This window comes from Diabrotica virgifera, chromosome 10 (assembly GCF_917563875.1).
Source record: "Diabrotica virgifera virgifera chromosome 10, PGI_DIABVI_V3a".
Taxonomy (NCBI): domain Eukaryota; kingdom Metazoa; phylum Arthropoda; class Insecta; order Coleoptera; family Chrysomelidae; genus Diabrotica; species Diabrotica virgifera.
This window is the reverse complement of record NC_065452.1, coordinates 29,174,717-29,188,847: the sequence shown is the minus strand read 5'-3', so window position 1 is coordinate 29,188,847 and position 14,131 is coordinate 29,174,717. Positions and strand designations below refer to the sequence as shown.

The following is a 14,131-nucleotide window of genomic DNA, read 5'->3' as shown; positions in this document are numbered from 1 at the left end:
ATGGAGTTGAGTTTGGCACTGTAGTCTTCATACTTTCCGATCTTGTGTTAGGTTTCTTGCACTTTTAAATGTCAATCTTTTTTTCTTGACTTCTTTCCTGATTTTATCCACCCACATAATTCTTGGTCTTCTTTTTTGTTTCCCCCCTGTACTCTCGTTTCGAACACTCGTTTTGTTGGTCTCTTGTTCCACATTCTACACACGTACCCGATCCATCTAAGTTATCCCTCTACTATTTTTCATTGATTGGTTCTAGTTTTAGGTTTTTTTCTTATTGTTTCGTTTCGTATTTTGTCTCTCCTCTTTCTGTTTGCTATTTTCCTCAGGAAACTAATTTCCATAGCATCGACTCTGGATTTTTGTCTTCCCGTCAATGTTCACGTCTCGTTGCTATACATGATTGTTGGTCTAACGACCGATCTAACGACTGCTGTTTTTACTTTCTCAGGTATCTCTTTTTTCCCCAAAAATGTTGTTTTCATAGTGTTAAATAAGCTTTCTGTTCGTCCTGTTCTTTCGTTTATTTCCATGTCTTGCTTAGCATTTTTGCTTGCGTTTACACTTGCTCTAGTTGTTTCCCGTCTAATTCTATTGCGTGTGTCTTCCTTGTATTTGAAATTATCATTGATTTTGTTATCTCTGTATTAATTTTCATATTTATGTTTGATACTTCTTCTTCAAGGGTGAATTAAAAAAAACACATGGCTAACTTTGGCCCGAATTGACCTAGGCCAAATTTTTTTATTTGAAAATTCGTGTTAAACTACTAGCATTTCGAATGTATGAAAAGATTTTTTCTGCGGACAATATTTTTAAAGTTATTCTAAATAAATGTTTCTAAACTACAAAATTTCAAAAATTTGGCATTAGTATTTTTGACTACAACAAATCATTTTTTTATCTTTTTTTAATACATATTCATAGTATTTATAAGTTTTTTATCCATTAGTCAATATTTATTATTATTATTTTTTATATTTTTATCCATTAGTCAATATAGGCAGTTGCCTAGGGCTGCAAATTATGAGAGGGCGGCAAAAATACTGTACAAAAAATATTTGTATATAAAAATTGAAATCGAATAACATTGAAGTACAGTACATCCATCAATGGAATATAAGTGATGAAAGAATGAAAGAAAAATAACATTGTTATATAAAAGAAAACCTACATTTTTGTAAGGTATTTTTTACGTATATCTTATCACTTTCGAATTACATGGAGAAAAAGGAATATTTTTAAGGAAATTTAATAATGTGCTCTATAATTTGATCTTATTCTTTTCAAAAACCATTCATGTTAAACCCGTCCAACTTTTTAAATATAGAAATATTACTATAGTAGAAGATATTGTAGAAGGAAAACGATACATTTAAATTCTGGTGAATGAGGGGTTAAACATACTTGTTTTTCTATATTTATATATACTATTTCTTATTTTATACTCATTTTTCCTTAAAATACATTAGTCATAAATTTTTTGCACCATATCTCGCTTAGTTTGAATGTAACCCACATTTAACAGTTCTCGTTTTAAAGGTGTTTTCAAGACAAAAGGTATTCGTAGCATTATACCCCTAAAATCGACCATTTCTCTGTTATTTTAAGTTGAATACACCGATTTGAGCATGCACCAAAAAAAATATTTTTTACCTACAATCTCTTTTTTTAATAAAACTAGAAGATTTATGAAAAATGAATCTCTCTGATTTTTCATACACTACAAAAATGTTTTATATAGTTTTTTTCGTTAGATCCACAATTTTTATGGTATTCCCAAAAAAACAGTCTCCGAAAAGTGTAATTTTTCAATGAAAATGGCAAATTTTTAACCACGAATAACTCAAAAAGTATTGAGTTTTCAAAAAAATTTATAAAACAGGTTTTGCTTAGAATTAGGTTCTCTGGTCACTTCCGGTGTTAGTTTGATAAAAAAAATGTCCACCCCGAGAACGGGTGGGAACCACCCCTAAGTTAAAACCACCGTAGGATATAGGGTAGACATTGTTTCTTGAGCTGTTCCCTACTCAAGTAAATTGATGCAGTACGATGGAATTCGGAGCCAAATACCCTCACTGGCTGCACTAATAGATACCTTCATCATTCATACATGAATGAATTCACTTATAGGGTCATTTGGAAATCACAATAAAATCACCAATCACCAATAATTGACATATCTAAATATTTAAAGAAGAGTGGATTGAAAGAGATTTTCCCTAAATTTGATATTGCTTTGCGCATTTATTTGTGCCTGCCAGTTGCCAACCGTGTCCGCTGAAAGGTCATTTTCGGAAATGTCAAGAATTGAAAATAGTCATGAAAATAATTTCCGATCAAGTATGACGCAAGAACTTCTTAACAATTTGTCAATTTTGTCCATAGAAAGTGACGTAACAAAGGCGATAAATTATGACGACATTATAGATGATTTTTCCAAAGAAAAATCAAGAAAGAAATCTGATGTGATCGAACTGGAATGACAATTTTTATGTATTCTTATTTAAATAAAAAAATCTGCTTGCAATTTTTTTTCGCAAAAATTGTACATGCTTGAAGGGCGGCTACTAGAGAATTGCCTAGGGCGTCAATTGACCTAAACGCGGCCCTGTTTATAAGTCTTTTACTTTCATTTGGCATCGTCGAATTACCCTATCTTTATTATTTTCTGTCTTATGTTATTGCAAAAGAAGGTCTCTGGGATAAACAAATAGAATACCTTTTAAACTAATTAATGGATCGGTCTTAAAGTTTGAGGGATTTTTAAGTACCCCAATACCCAACTTTAGGCGAAACACTAAAGTTCTAAGTTAGTTTTAGTAAAAGTTATTAACAAATATCGATTTTCAATTATTTTGCAATTTGCGAGGCAACAAATTGACTTTTTAACTTTAAAAAATCAGAATTTCGAAGATTTTTCAATGTTACAAATGATCAAATTTTGTAATTTTATGTAAACTATACTTTAGCTTTTTAAAGGGGTGCAAAAAACCGAAATAATTGCGTTTTTTGCAGTAAGTTATTATTAAGTAAAAAATTGGTCCAAACTTTAGGCAGGAAACAGGTAGGTTTTCTTCCTATGGGTCTACAATAACTAAAAAGTGGCCAGCTATCTATTTTTTCAGTGTCCTGAGAAAATCCTTACTTCACTGGACTATAAGCTTGAATTTACAGGTCATCTAAACCGTGTTGAGCTGCCCCCCCCCCCACTTGCAAAAATTAAAAAACAAATAGGTCTGATTTATGAGCTATTTATGAGCTCTCATATTCCGCAAATTAAAAATTTTGAGCTCGTTCCACTGAGCAGGAATTTAATATTTTATTTGGGGGGGGGGGGGCTGAGTTACTTAAAAATAGGAATATTGAATCGATTTTTGCGGCAGAATTACGAGCTATTTATGAGCTCTTGAAATGATATAGTTTCGATTTTTGAGCTCATCCCCTTCACCCCCAAACGACCCTTTAATTGATTTAATTTAAGAGAAAAATGCTGAGAAAACTTAAAATATATCGTATTGCGGATATAATTCCTATAGCTTTTATACTCTAAGAATAAACTATTAAATCACGTGCATTTCGATTATTGAGCTACAACCCATTCGCAAGAAAACTACCCTATCTTCCCGGCTTAAGAGAGAGTTGTACTTAAAATGCATTAAATTAATTATTTGGCGACTACATATCATTTAATAATTTATATGCTCCCAAATTACGCGCATTTAGATCAGTAAATTGCAATTTATTTTGTATAGTGCAATCACTGAAGGTAAAAATCAACGATTACCTTCAATTTCGGTGAACCTTCATCGATTTTCACGAAAATTGGTCAGTGGTTAGAGGATACCTCAAGAAACAAAGGTGACATGGTGCCTGCCACCTTACGCCTTTACCCTGAGGGTGGATACCGCCCCTTCTCGGGGGTGAAAATTATTTAAAAAAAAATAACTGCACAAATCATTAAAAGGACAAATTATAAGCAACATTTGTAATATAAAGTTATTAAAATAAGTCAATACTTTTTAAGTTATTAAAGATCAAAGATTTTAATTATTCGTAAAAAAATGCATGTTTTGAAGCGGTTTTCCGTAAATCACTGAAAAACTGTAAGTTTTTACAAAAAAGTTAATAGTAGTTTAATTCGTATATCTTATATTCTAAGAATAAACTCTTAAATCACGCGCATTTCGACTATTGAGCTACAACCCCTTCGCAAGAAAACCATCCGATATTCCCGGTTTAAGAGAGAGTTGTACTTAAAATAAAGTAAAGTATTGTTGGAGTTATTATTTTAAATATGATTTAAAAAATCAAAATTTTTCAAATTTTCGTAAATTATTTGCGTTTAATAATAACTCCAGCAATACTCGATACACGTAAAAAATGATAGATAAATTTTACTACGAGAACAATGTAACGGGAGCCCTTTACTATTATCCTAAAAAAATAAAGTATTTGAAAGATTAAATGTAATACAGTTTTAGAGCTCTTGAAATTACCTGTCAAATAGTTGGATGTGCCTGATATCATAAAAATTAACAGAGTTATTAAAAAAAAATTCATTTTTTTAGAAAAATTAGTATAAATTTTGATGCTCAACTTTTTTTGGAGCTCATTTGATAGGTATTTCTAAGAACTTTGACAAGTATTTAGTAAGTGTTACATAAAATGCATCTCTTTCCCGTTATTTAAGATTGAATCCTTAGATTTGAATAGTCGCAGAAAAAATATAGATTTAATTACCTATAACTTATTTTAAATTAACATTATTTTTAAGTCAGCAATTTATTATATTTTTTATTAGCTTTAATTTTAGTGATGAAAACTTTTTTGTAAAAACTTACAGTTTTTAAGCTTTTTACGAAAAATCGCTTTAAAGCATGCATTTTCTTTCACAAAAATTAAAATATTTGATATAATTCAAAAAGTACTGATTTATTTTAATAACATTATATAACAAATTTTGCTTAGTGGGGTACAAATTTTGTCCGTCTCTCAATTTGTGGGGTTATTTTTAATAAAGTAATTTTAACCCCCGAGAAGGAGTGACATATACCCCAGGCTAAAACCGCAAGTTGTTATTGTTAATTTTGTTTCTTGAGGTATCCTATATCCGCTCACAAATTTTCGTGAAAATGAATGTAGATTTACCGAAATCGAAGGTCATAGTTGATTTTTATCTTCAGTGACTGCACTATAGAAAGAAAATTGCAATTAAATAATTGAGATGCGTATAGTTTGCTAGCTCATAAATTATTAAACGATATGTAGTCGCCAAATAATTAATTTAAATTATTTTAAGTACAACTCCCTCTTAAGCCGGGAATATGGGATGGTTTTCTTGCAAAGGCGTTGCTGCTTAATAGTCGAAATGCGCGTGATTTAAGAGTTTATTCTTAGAATATAAGCTATACGAATTAAACTACTATTACCTTTTTTGTAAAAACTTCCAGTTTTTCAGTGATTTCCGAAAAACCGCTTCAAAACATGCATTTTTTTCACGAAGAATTAAAATCTTTGATCTTTAATAACTTAAAAAGTATTGACATATTAATTTTCACCCCCTAGAAGGGGCGGTATCCACCCTCAGGGTAAAGGCGCAAGTTGGCACCATGTCACCTTTGTTTCTTGAGGTATCCTCTAACCACTGACCAATTTTCGTGAAAATCGATGAAGGTTCACCGAAATTGAAGGCAATCGTTGATCTTTACCTTCAGTGACTGCACTATACAAAATAAATTGCAATTTACTGATCTAAATGCGCGTAATTTGGGAGCTCATAAATTATTAAATGATATATAGTCGCCAAATAATTAATTCAATGCATTTTAAGTACAACTCTCTTAAGCCGGGAAGATGGGGTAGTTTCCTTGCGAAGGGGTTGTAGCTCAATAATCGAAATGCACGTGATTTAATAGTTTATTCTTAGAGTACATAAGCTATAGGAATTATATCCGCAATACGATATATTTTAAGTTTTCTCAGCATTTTTCTCTTAAATTAAATCAATTAAAGGATTGTTTGGGGGTGAAGGGGATGAGCTCAAAAATAGAAACTATATCATTTCAAGAGCTCATAAATAGCTCGTAATTCTGCCGCAAAAATCGATTCAATATTCCTATTTTTAAGTAGTGGGGGGTAGACTCAGCCCCCCCCCCATTAAAATATTAAATTCCTGCTCAGTGGAACGAGCTCAAAGTTTTTAATTTGCGGAATATGAGCTATGAGAGCTCATAAATCAGGGCTATTTGTTTTTTAATTTTTGCAAGTGGGGAGGGGGGGGGGTCAGCTCAACACGGGTTGTCATCTAACTCGTAATCGAAGAGACGTCTCATGACTTCTCGTTGCTTCTTATAGAGGTCGCTACTAGCGTTCTTGTGCCTGATAAGTTACTGTAACGGTCAAATGGTTGAGAGCTCTTCAATATTTTAGAGATAGTGCAAATACTCGTGACCACGGCGCAGTAGACGAAATTTGTGAATATTTGTGAATAGTAACGAGACGAAATTTGTGAAGAGTAACGTGAAAATATCCGCCTTCGCGCAGCTCCATGTTCCATGGTCAGGAGTGTTTGTCCTATCTCCAATAAATATAAATAATAATACTCTCCCTTTTATACCGCTAACCGCCTTTTATAACGCGGATTTGGGATAAATATAAATAGAGAAATATCAAAACCCTATTTAACGGCGTCCTTTAATAAAAGATCCTTTATTTTGACATAAATATGCATGCTTATATATGTCAAAAGTGTCAAAATAAAGGATATTTTCATTATAAAACGACGGTTTCAATATCTCTCTAATAACTTTTAATAATAATAACATCGCAATTTTTATTCTTCTAAAAACCATTACATTAAACTCCGTCTGCAGTTTTGTTGGGTGGATCGAGTAGCTTTACAGAAGTGTTACCGGTCCTAAGCCCGGATAAAGGAGAAAGGGGTCTCGGTCTACAGCCAGGTTAGCACCCTACTGATAGACTTCAAAGGTAACACCAGACTCAGACAGGGAGACCCGCTGTCCCCATTACTATGTAATGTAGCATTGTAATATGCAATGCGAAAAATCTATACCAGAGTCAAACCAGACACAACTGCCAGAGGAACAATGATTGTTGTCTCATTTGCAGATGACGTAGCAAGGACAACACTGGAAGTTAAGGATATAGTTTCGAACTTTGAAGAAGTATCACTAAATGTCGGCCTGAAAGTAAACGAAAAAAAAAACTAAATACATGGTCGTGTCAAGAAAGGAACAGCAGCGAATAAGACAAAACATTACCATCATAATTTTGAGGTGGCCAAAGAAATCAAATACCTAGGAACAACAATTACCAGTGACAACACAGAAGAACGGGAGATTGAAATGCGAATACTGGCGGTGAATAAATCTTTCTTTGCCGTTCAACATCTAATGAGGTCAAAGCTTCTCTCAAGAAGTGCCAAAATCCAAATATACAAAACCATAATACGACCAGCAGTGACATCCGGAAGTGAAACATGGACATTGAGAAAGATAATCAATAAACTATTAGTGTAGGAACACAAAATCATGCGAGTTATATTATATGGTCCTTGCAGGGACACTGTGACAAATGAATGGAGGAGCAGATACAACAATGAATTAGAGACCCTCTTCGGGCAGGGAAACATCGTGAGATACATAAAAGTCAATAAACTAAGATGGGCAGGCCACGTGGTACGGAGTGATGACGACAGATTGAGCAATGTGTTTTGGGAAAGACCAGACTGTAGAAGATCGGTAGGATGGACTAGAAAAGGTAGAAAGATGCAGGCAGAGATGACCTGGAGAAGATGGAGGTGAGACCATGGTAAATGGTTAAATGGTAGCACAGGATCGGAATTAATGGAAGACAATAGTAAACGCGGCAAAAACTCACGAAGAGTTGTAAAAGCCAAGGATGATAATGATCATCATCAATGGCGTTACAACTCTTCGTGAGTCTTTGCCGCATTTATTATTGCCTTCCATGTTTGTCGGTCCTGTGTCACTAATTCCCATTGTTACACTCCCATTTTTCCAAGACCTTCTTTGACTGCATCTTTCCACCTTTTTCTAGGCCGTCCTATAAACCTTCTTCTATATGGCCTTTCCCAGAACACATTGTTTATGTATATAAGGCGATTGATTACTGCGTATCACATGCCCTGATGCCCTGCCCATGATGATGATGATATGATGATGATAGACTTTAAAACCATACAGGTGATAGAAACAGGATTATGGCTCGAAACGACCAACGTAAAAAAGAACACACCGAATTTGTGGAAAATGAGAAATATACTTCACATCGGTACTTGGAACATGAAGTGAAGCCTCTAAACACAAGAGAGCAGGAAATCACAAAAGAGCTTTTAAAAGAATATATACACATATGCGCACTACAAAATACGAAGAAAAAAGGAAAGGGTTAAATTATGCTACCTGGTCTTCACTCAGTTTGTCCTTACTGTTTTTTCTATATTTTCTTTGAGTGTTTTTTTATAGTCTTCCCAATGATCATATTATGTTTATTCTTGGAGAGTTTTAAAGTCTAATTTTAACATGCAATTTTACAAGTGAACATACTTTAAAGATGTTTTTTTAACCCGTTTACATGATTTTTAAATATCTCCGTTATTTTAATAGCTTTCAGAAAACAAATACACTGGAATACACTTGAAAAACAACATAAGTCAGTGGCGTAGCTAGGGTGGGTGACACCCGGGGCGGTAATCGATGGTGTCACCCCAAATCCTAAAAATCCGATAACCGTATGTTTTGAATAATGAAAAAATTAAGAATTATAGTTAACGAAACTGCAGTAAATAGTATATCATCGTCGTCGTCTAACCGCTATCGTCCACTGCTGAACATAGGCCTCTTAAGTTTCTGCATGTCTCCCTATCTCGAGCTACCACTCTCTAGTTCCCGGCAGTTATATATAATAGTTTATTTACTTTTTTGTTTTACACTATGTGAATGAATTAAAATATTTTTTAGCTTTACTAGCGAAAAGTTCTGAAATCACATTTTCTATATTTATGTTTTGTGTTGCTTCATGTTCGATAGTTAATCATCATCATCCAGCCTCAATAGTCCACTGCTGAACATAGGCCTCCTCCCCTCGTTTCCATCTCCATCTATCCTGCGCCGCTCTGATCCAGTTTTTTTAGCTTTCTTAAGTCGTCAGTCCATCTTGTAGGCGGTCGACCGACGCTTCTCTTGTCTTCTCCTGACCTCCATTCCAGTAACCTCTTCGTCCATCGCCCATCTGTCGTTCTGGCTATGTGTCCTGCCCATCTCCACTTCAACCTGGCTATCCTTTCGATGACGTTAGTCACCTTTGTTCTTCTGCTAATTTCTTCGTTTTTGATTTTGTCTCGCATTGTTATTCCTAATATTGACCGCTCCATTCTCCTAACATTAATTGCTCCGTTCGATAGTTAATAAACCGAGGTTATTAAGCCTTGTTGACGTCATTGTTTCTCGCAAGTAATTCTTGATTGATTTTAGCTTCCCAAAACTTCTCTCACATGAACCAACCGATGCAAAAATGGTCATAAACAAGTTTAAGGCGACCAAGTTTGAGAGAGATTCCATAAAATCGCATTCCACCATGAATTTTAAAAAGTCTACAGCTAACCATTTAGATACTGTAATATTGGCCGCTTGTAAAAGTCTTCTAAGCCTTGGTATTTCTAGCAGGAGGTCTTCTTCTGATACCTCTTCATGGTAAAAGTCACAAAATGTTGAAACAGCTAATTTCAACTGTTTACTGTTCGTGGAAAAGTAAAGTGTGTGTCTGCACAGCCTCGAACAAAAAAGCCATATGGATGGACTGATCTGGTTTCGAGTTCAACATTGAATGTCAAAACATTTCAACATAATATTATCTTTTTGAAGTTCGGCTCGAAGTGTAGAGTTTTTAGGTAGAAATGTCGTCGTCTTCATATTTTGTCGTTGCAAAATATATGTATTACTTTATTTTATAATATGATTATGTTTTTCTTCAATATAAAGACGAAGTACCCCTATTTTGGTCGCTGATTGATCAATGCCTTTAATTATACAAAGCGGGCATAAGGTTATGTGTGGCACCTCTGGTGTATAAATTTTCTTGTTGATGAGAGACTTTGTAAATTGAAGGAACAACACTATAAAAATGTTCTGCCAATACTTTAACTGCAGCCAGCATACTGCGCAGTGACTGAGAACTCCAACGCGTTGTGGAAAGTCGCTTAACAGATGTTTTGCTGTGTTTAATAAGCACTTCCTAGCAGCTAATGGAAACACATAAAAAACTTAAAAATTGCTTCTTCAGTTCTGGAAAATGTTATACAAGATGTGTTTTGTGCAAAAGAGTGCTGGCCACATAAATTAATTAAATGATCAATAGATCCGAGGAAAATGGCCTTTTTGATTTTTGCTTTAATAATAGCTTGTATTCCTCCATGTACGCCGCTCATAACAGATGCATTATCGTATCCCTGTGAACGGTATTTCATAATATTTCTACACCATCAATTTCAAGCTTCTTGAGAATTTCGTTACTTAGATTAACTGCTTTTTTCCATTTAACGGAAAAAAATCCAAGAAATGCTTCTTACACCTCGACTTCTCTCGGTTTCGTCACAGTATAAAGAGGAACAGTATAAAGAGGAACAGTAAAATTTCTTCTATGTAGGCACTTTGATCTCAAGAAGTACTACCGGAAGTTAACCGGTACGTAGCAATGCGAGAGTGGTACTCTAGCGGTCTAGCGACTGGGAACCTTGCGCGGTCGCCATGCGCCTTTTTTACTTCTTACTTCTTTACTTCTTTTTACGATTTTACTTCCAATTTTTCTCAGAGCAGTTCTAGTGTCCCTATTTATACTGTGGTTTCGTGTGTTCACAAAATAATATCGAACTTTAGATTGATACGTGAGTAAAGTCACAAATTAATGATTTATTCTTTTGTGATCGGGTCTCTCGGGTGTCACCCCTGAAGGGGTGACACCCGGGGCGGACCGCCCCCCCCCGCCCCACCCTAGCTACGCCACTGAACATAAGACAGAAGTATAACATAGAATCAATGTTACAACCAATAAAATTTTGAATCTTATCTGAACATAATACATATATGTAGGTATATATGAATAATTTGAATCTGAGCACCCGCTGATCAACTGAGAAGATGATGTAGGGGCTGGGTTGCAGCTATGTTACCAGCTGTACACTGCTGTACACATACCTTGCTTAAACGGAAAATCGTCAGACAGTACCACAACTTACTCATCATATGTTTGAGATTTTTGTTTGCGCTACTGCCCCATCCAATTCGAGAGTGTAACAAAATCGTGCCCAGAGAATACATGACACAGGGTGTAAATGAGTGTCTAAGCGATATCCTAGAAAGCTGACTAACTTTAAAGGATTAGTATAATATGGACTCCTTGTATATACGAATAAATAAAATAAAATATATACGAAACAAAAAGAGATGACCCAGAAGGGGAGTCAAAAGGGGTAGGAAGAGAGGCGACCATAATAGCGGACTCTGTTTCTGATGCAAACAGCTTCAGCATAAGGAAGCAGAACTTAGTGTTGCTTTGGAAGGTGTAGATATCGCCTTGATCCTCCTCTATCTCTTCTCCTTCGTAAGAATGTAGTGGCGTCATGTAATTTGTTTGACTACTTCTGTCAAATTATCTCCCTTCTCTGCGTGTTGTTTTGCTTCGGAGAATAAGTAACCAGTCATGTTCTTTATTTGATCCGACTGTCGTACTGGAGATCTTCCTCTGGACCTATTGCCCTCTTCATTGCCTTCAACTATCATTCGTTCCAAGCTATCTCTTGTTCTAGTTATATGTAAAAAATATCTCAGTATATTTTGGTTGCTAGTTCTGGTGAGTTTAGTTTTTATGTTAAGTTCTGCCAGTACTGAATTATTTGTGCGATGTGCACTTTTAAAATGCCATTATACTCTTCTAGTCGGCTTTCTTGATGGTCCAAGTCTCTGAAGCGTAGGTGGCGATAGGAAATATTAATGCTCGAACAAAGCGTAACTTTGTGTTTTTTTTAATGTCAGTGTTTTTCTATATTTTTGTGAGTTAAGCTGTTGCCGATCTGTCCATTGTAATGACGTTGACAGATCTCGTCTTTGCATCCTCCACTGTTAGTAATAACGGAGCCTAAGTAATATTGTCTGATCACTTCGTAACCGGTCAATTTTCTTATTTCTGTCTGGTTGTACCTAATTCTATTGATAATCATTACTTTGGTTTTCTATATGTTTATTTTCAAACCATATTTCGTACTCACCGTGCCTAGCCTATTCATAATTTCTTCCAGTTCTTCTGGTGAAGACGCCAATATAACAGTGTCATCAGCATAACGTAGGTTTTTGATTTTTCTTCCTCCTATAGGTGCTCCACCTTGCCATTCCTCAAAAACTTGACGCATAATGTGTTCACTATATAATATTGGTTAGAATGGGGGATATTGTACATCCCTGTCGAACTCCAGAATTTAGTTTTAATTTTTTCGAACCCACATTATTAACACTGACATCGCAGCATTATGTACATACAGTTCTTGTAACAAATAGATTAGATGTCCTGGCGTACCCATTTCTCTAACTATATGTAACATTTTATCCTATTTTACGTTACCAAAGGCCTTGGGGTAGACACCAAAAGCACAACTATGTTTCTATATTAAACTCTCGAGATTTTTCGATAATTTGGCGAATATTAAGAATGTGTTTTCTTACTCCTCTGCCTGGGACGAATCGCCTTGATACATACATAGTAAATAATATCTCTATTGCGTATTGGCAGATAACTTTTATAAAGCAGGTCCACAGAGGACTTTTATAACAGTTAATAGAAGACACGAAATGTAGCCAATTAAATGAAGTACCATCGGTGTAGTCTCTAGATCTAGATAAAATCTCGCAACATGATCGGTGTAAGCCAATATGTGATAGTTCTTTATCTTTAAATTCCTTGCTCTGTTTTATTTACTTCCTATATAATTTATTTTTTGGTTAATGCTAAGAATTGTTTCCAATTTCAGCACACCAAATTTGAAAACTATAAATCCAGCATCGAGGACGCAACTAAAGCTTCAACTAATGCGGGATCACGCCCTCCTGGAGCAACAACGACAAAAACAAGAGAATACACAAAAACCTCCTCCTCACCCTCAACACCCGATTCACTCCAACCACCACCACAACCATCACAACCACGCTAACCACAACTCGAGTCCTATTAGTCCTATTAATAATCACATTCAGAACATAAATATTCCTAATAATCAGCCATTAAAAGTGCCATTAAATAGTATAGCAGAAGTTCCTCCACAAGTTTTACAAGTCCAAACGAAGCTAGCGAATCCTACGAAGTATCATGTGATGCAAAAGCAGAAGAACCAAGTGAAACAGTATTTGAGTGAGTCGTTTCAAACGTCGAGTGTTGTGCCCCCAAATCATAGATTAACTCAGACTCACAGTGCTCCGACTTGTGGTACTGGTACGAATGGATACAGCAATTCAACGAACTTTACCAATTCACGGGGATTCTACCCACAGGGAAAAGTCTCACCGAATTACGATGTTCCTGCGCTTTCACCAGCTCTAAGTTCTGGAGCTACCAGTTGTACATCTGAGGTAAGGAAGAAGTTTGATTCATTTTTCTAACAATAATCTTAGTTGTTTTTTTGTACTAACCGCGAAAATCTTACGTGACAGTTTAGGGTTAGGAAAGATGATTAGGGTAAAGAAGAGGTGGCAGACAGGGTTGTATACTGTCCTCTCTGTTGTCCAATTTATATTCAGATAGAATATTTAAAGAAGCGCTGCATAATTTTAAATGGGGCGTGAAAGTTAATGAAATTCTGATAAATACAATCAGATATGCAGAAAATACAGTTATTTTAAGCGATGACATGAATGGATAACAATGCCTTTAAATGCCATTGACACAGGGGGAAGAGAGTTTGACCTAAAGTAGTGTTGCCCAAAGACCAAGACGAGACTTAGACAGTCTTGGTCTTGGTCTTGGTATTGCGCTCTCGGTCTTGTAGCAAAAGTCTTGCAAGTCTCGCAGTTACACATTAGCCTATTGCTTTTCTTTAAGCGTTACT

At 35.2% G+C, this 14,131-nt stretch overlaps 1 protein-coding gene across 2 annotated transcripts in view; it reads left to right on the top strand.

Annotated features, from left to right (window-relative positions):
• Nucleotides 1-14,131, top strand: part of LOC114337466 (transcription factor EC) — a 598,738-nt gene that overhangs the window by 102,956 nt on the left and 481,651 nt on the right. For both annotated transcript variants that reach the window (XM_050663117.1, XM_050663118.1), the window contains exon 2: nucleotides 13,061-13,655. In XM_050663117.1, coding sequence (XP_050519074.1) covers nucleotides 13,061-13,655 — 595 coding nt within the window. The remainder of the gene's footprint in view (nucleotides 1-13,060; nucleotides 13,656-14,131) is intronic.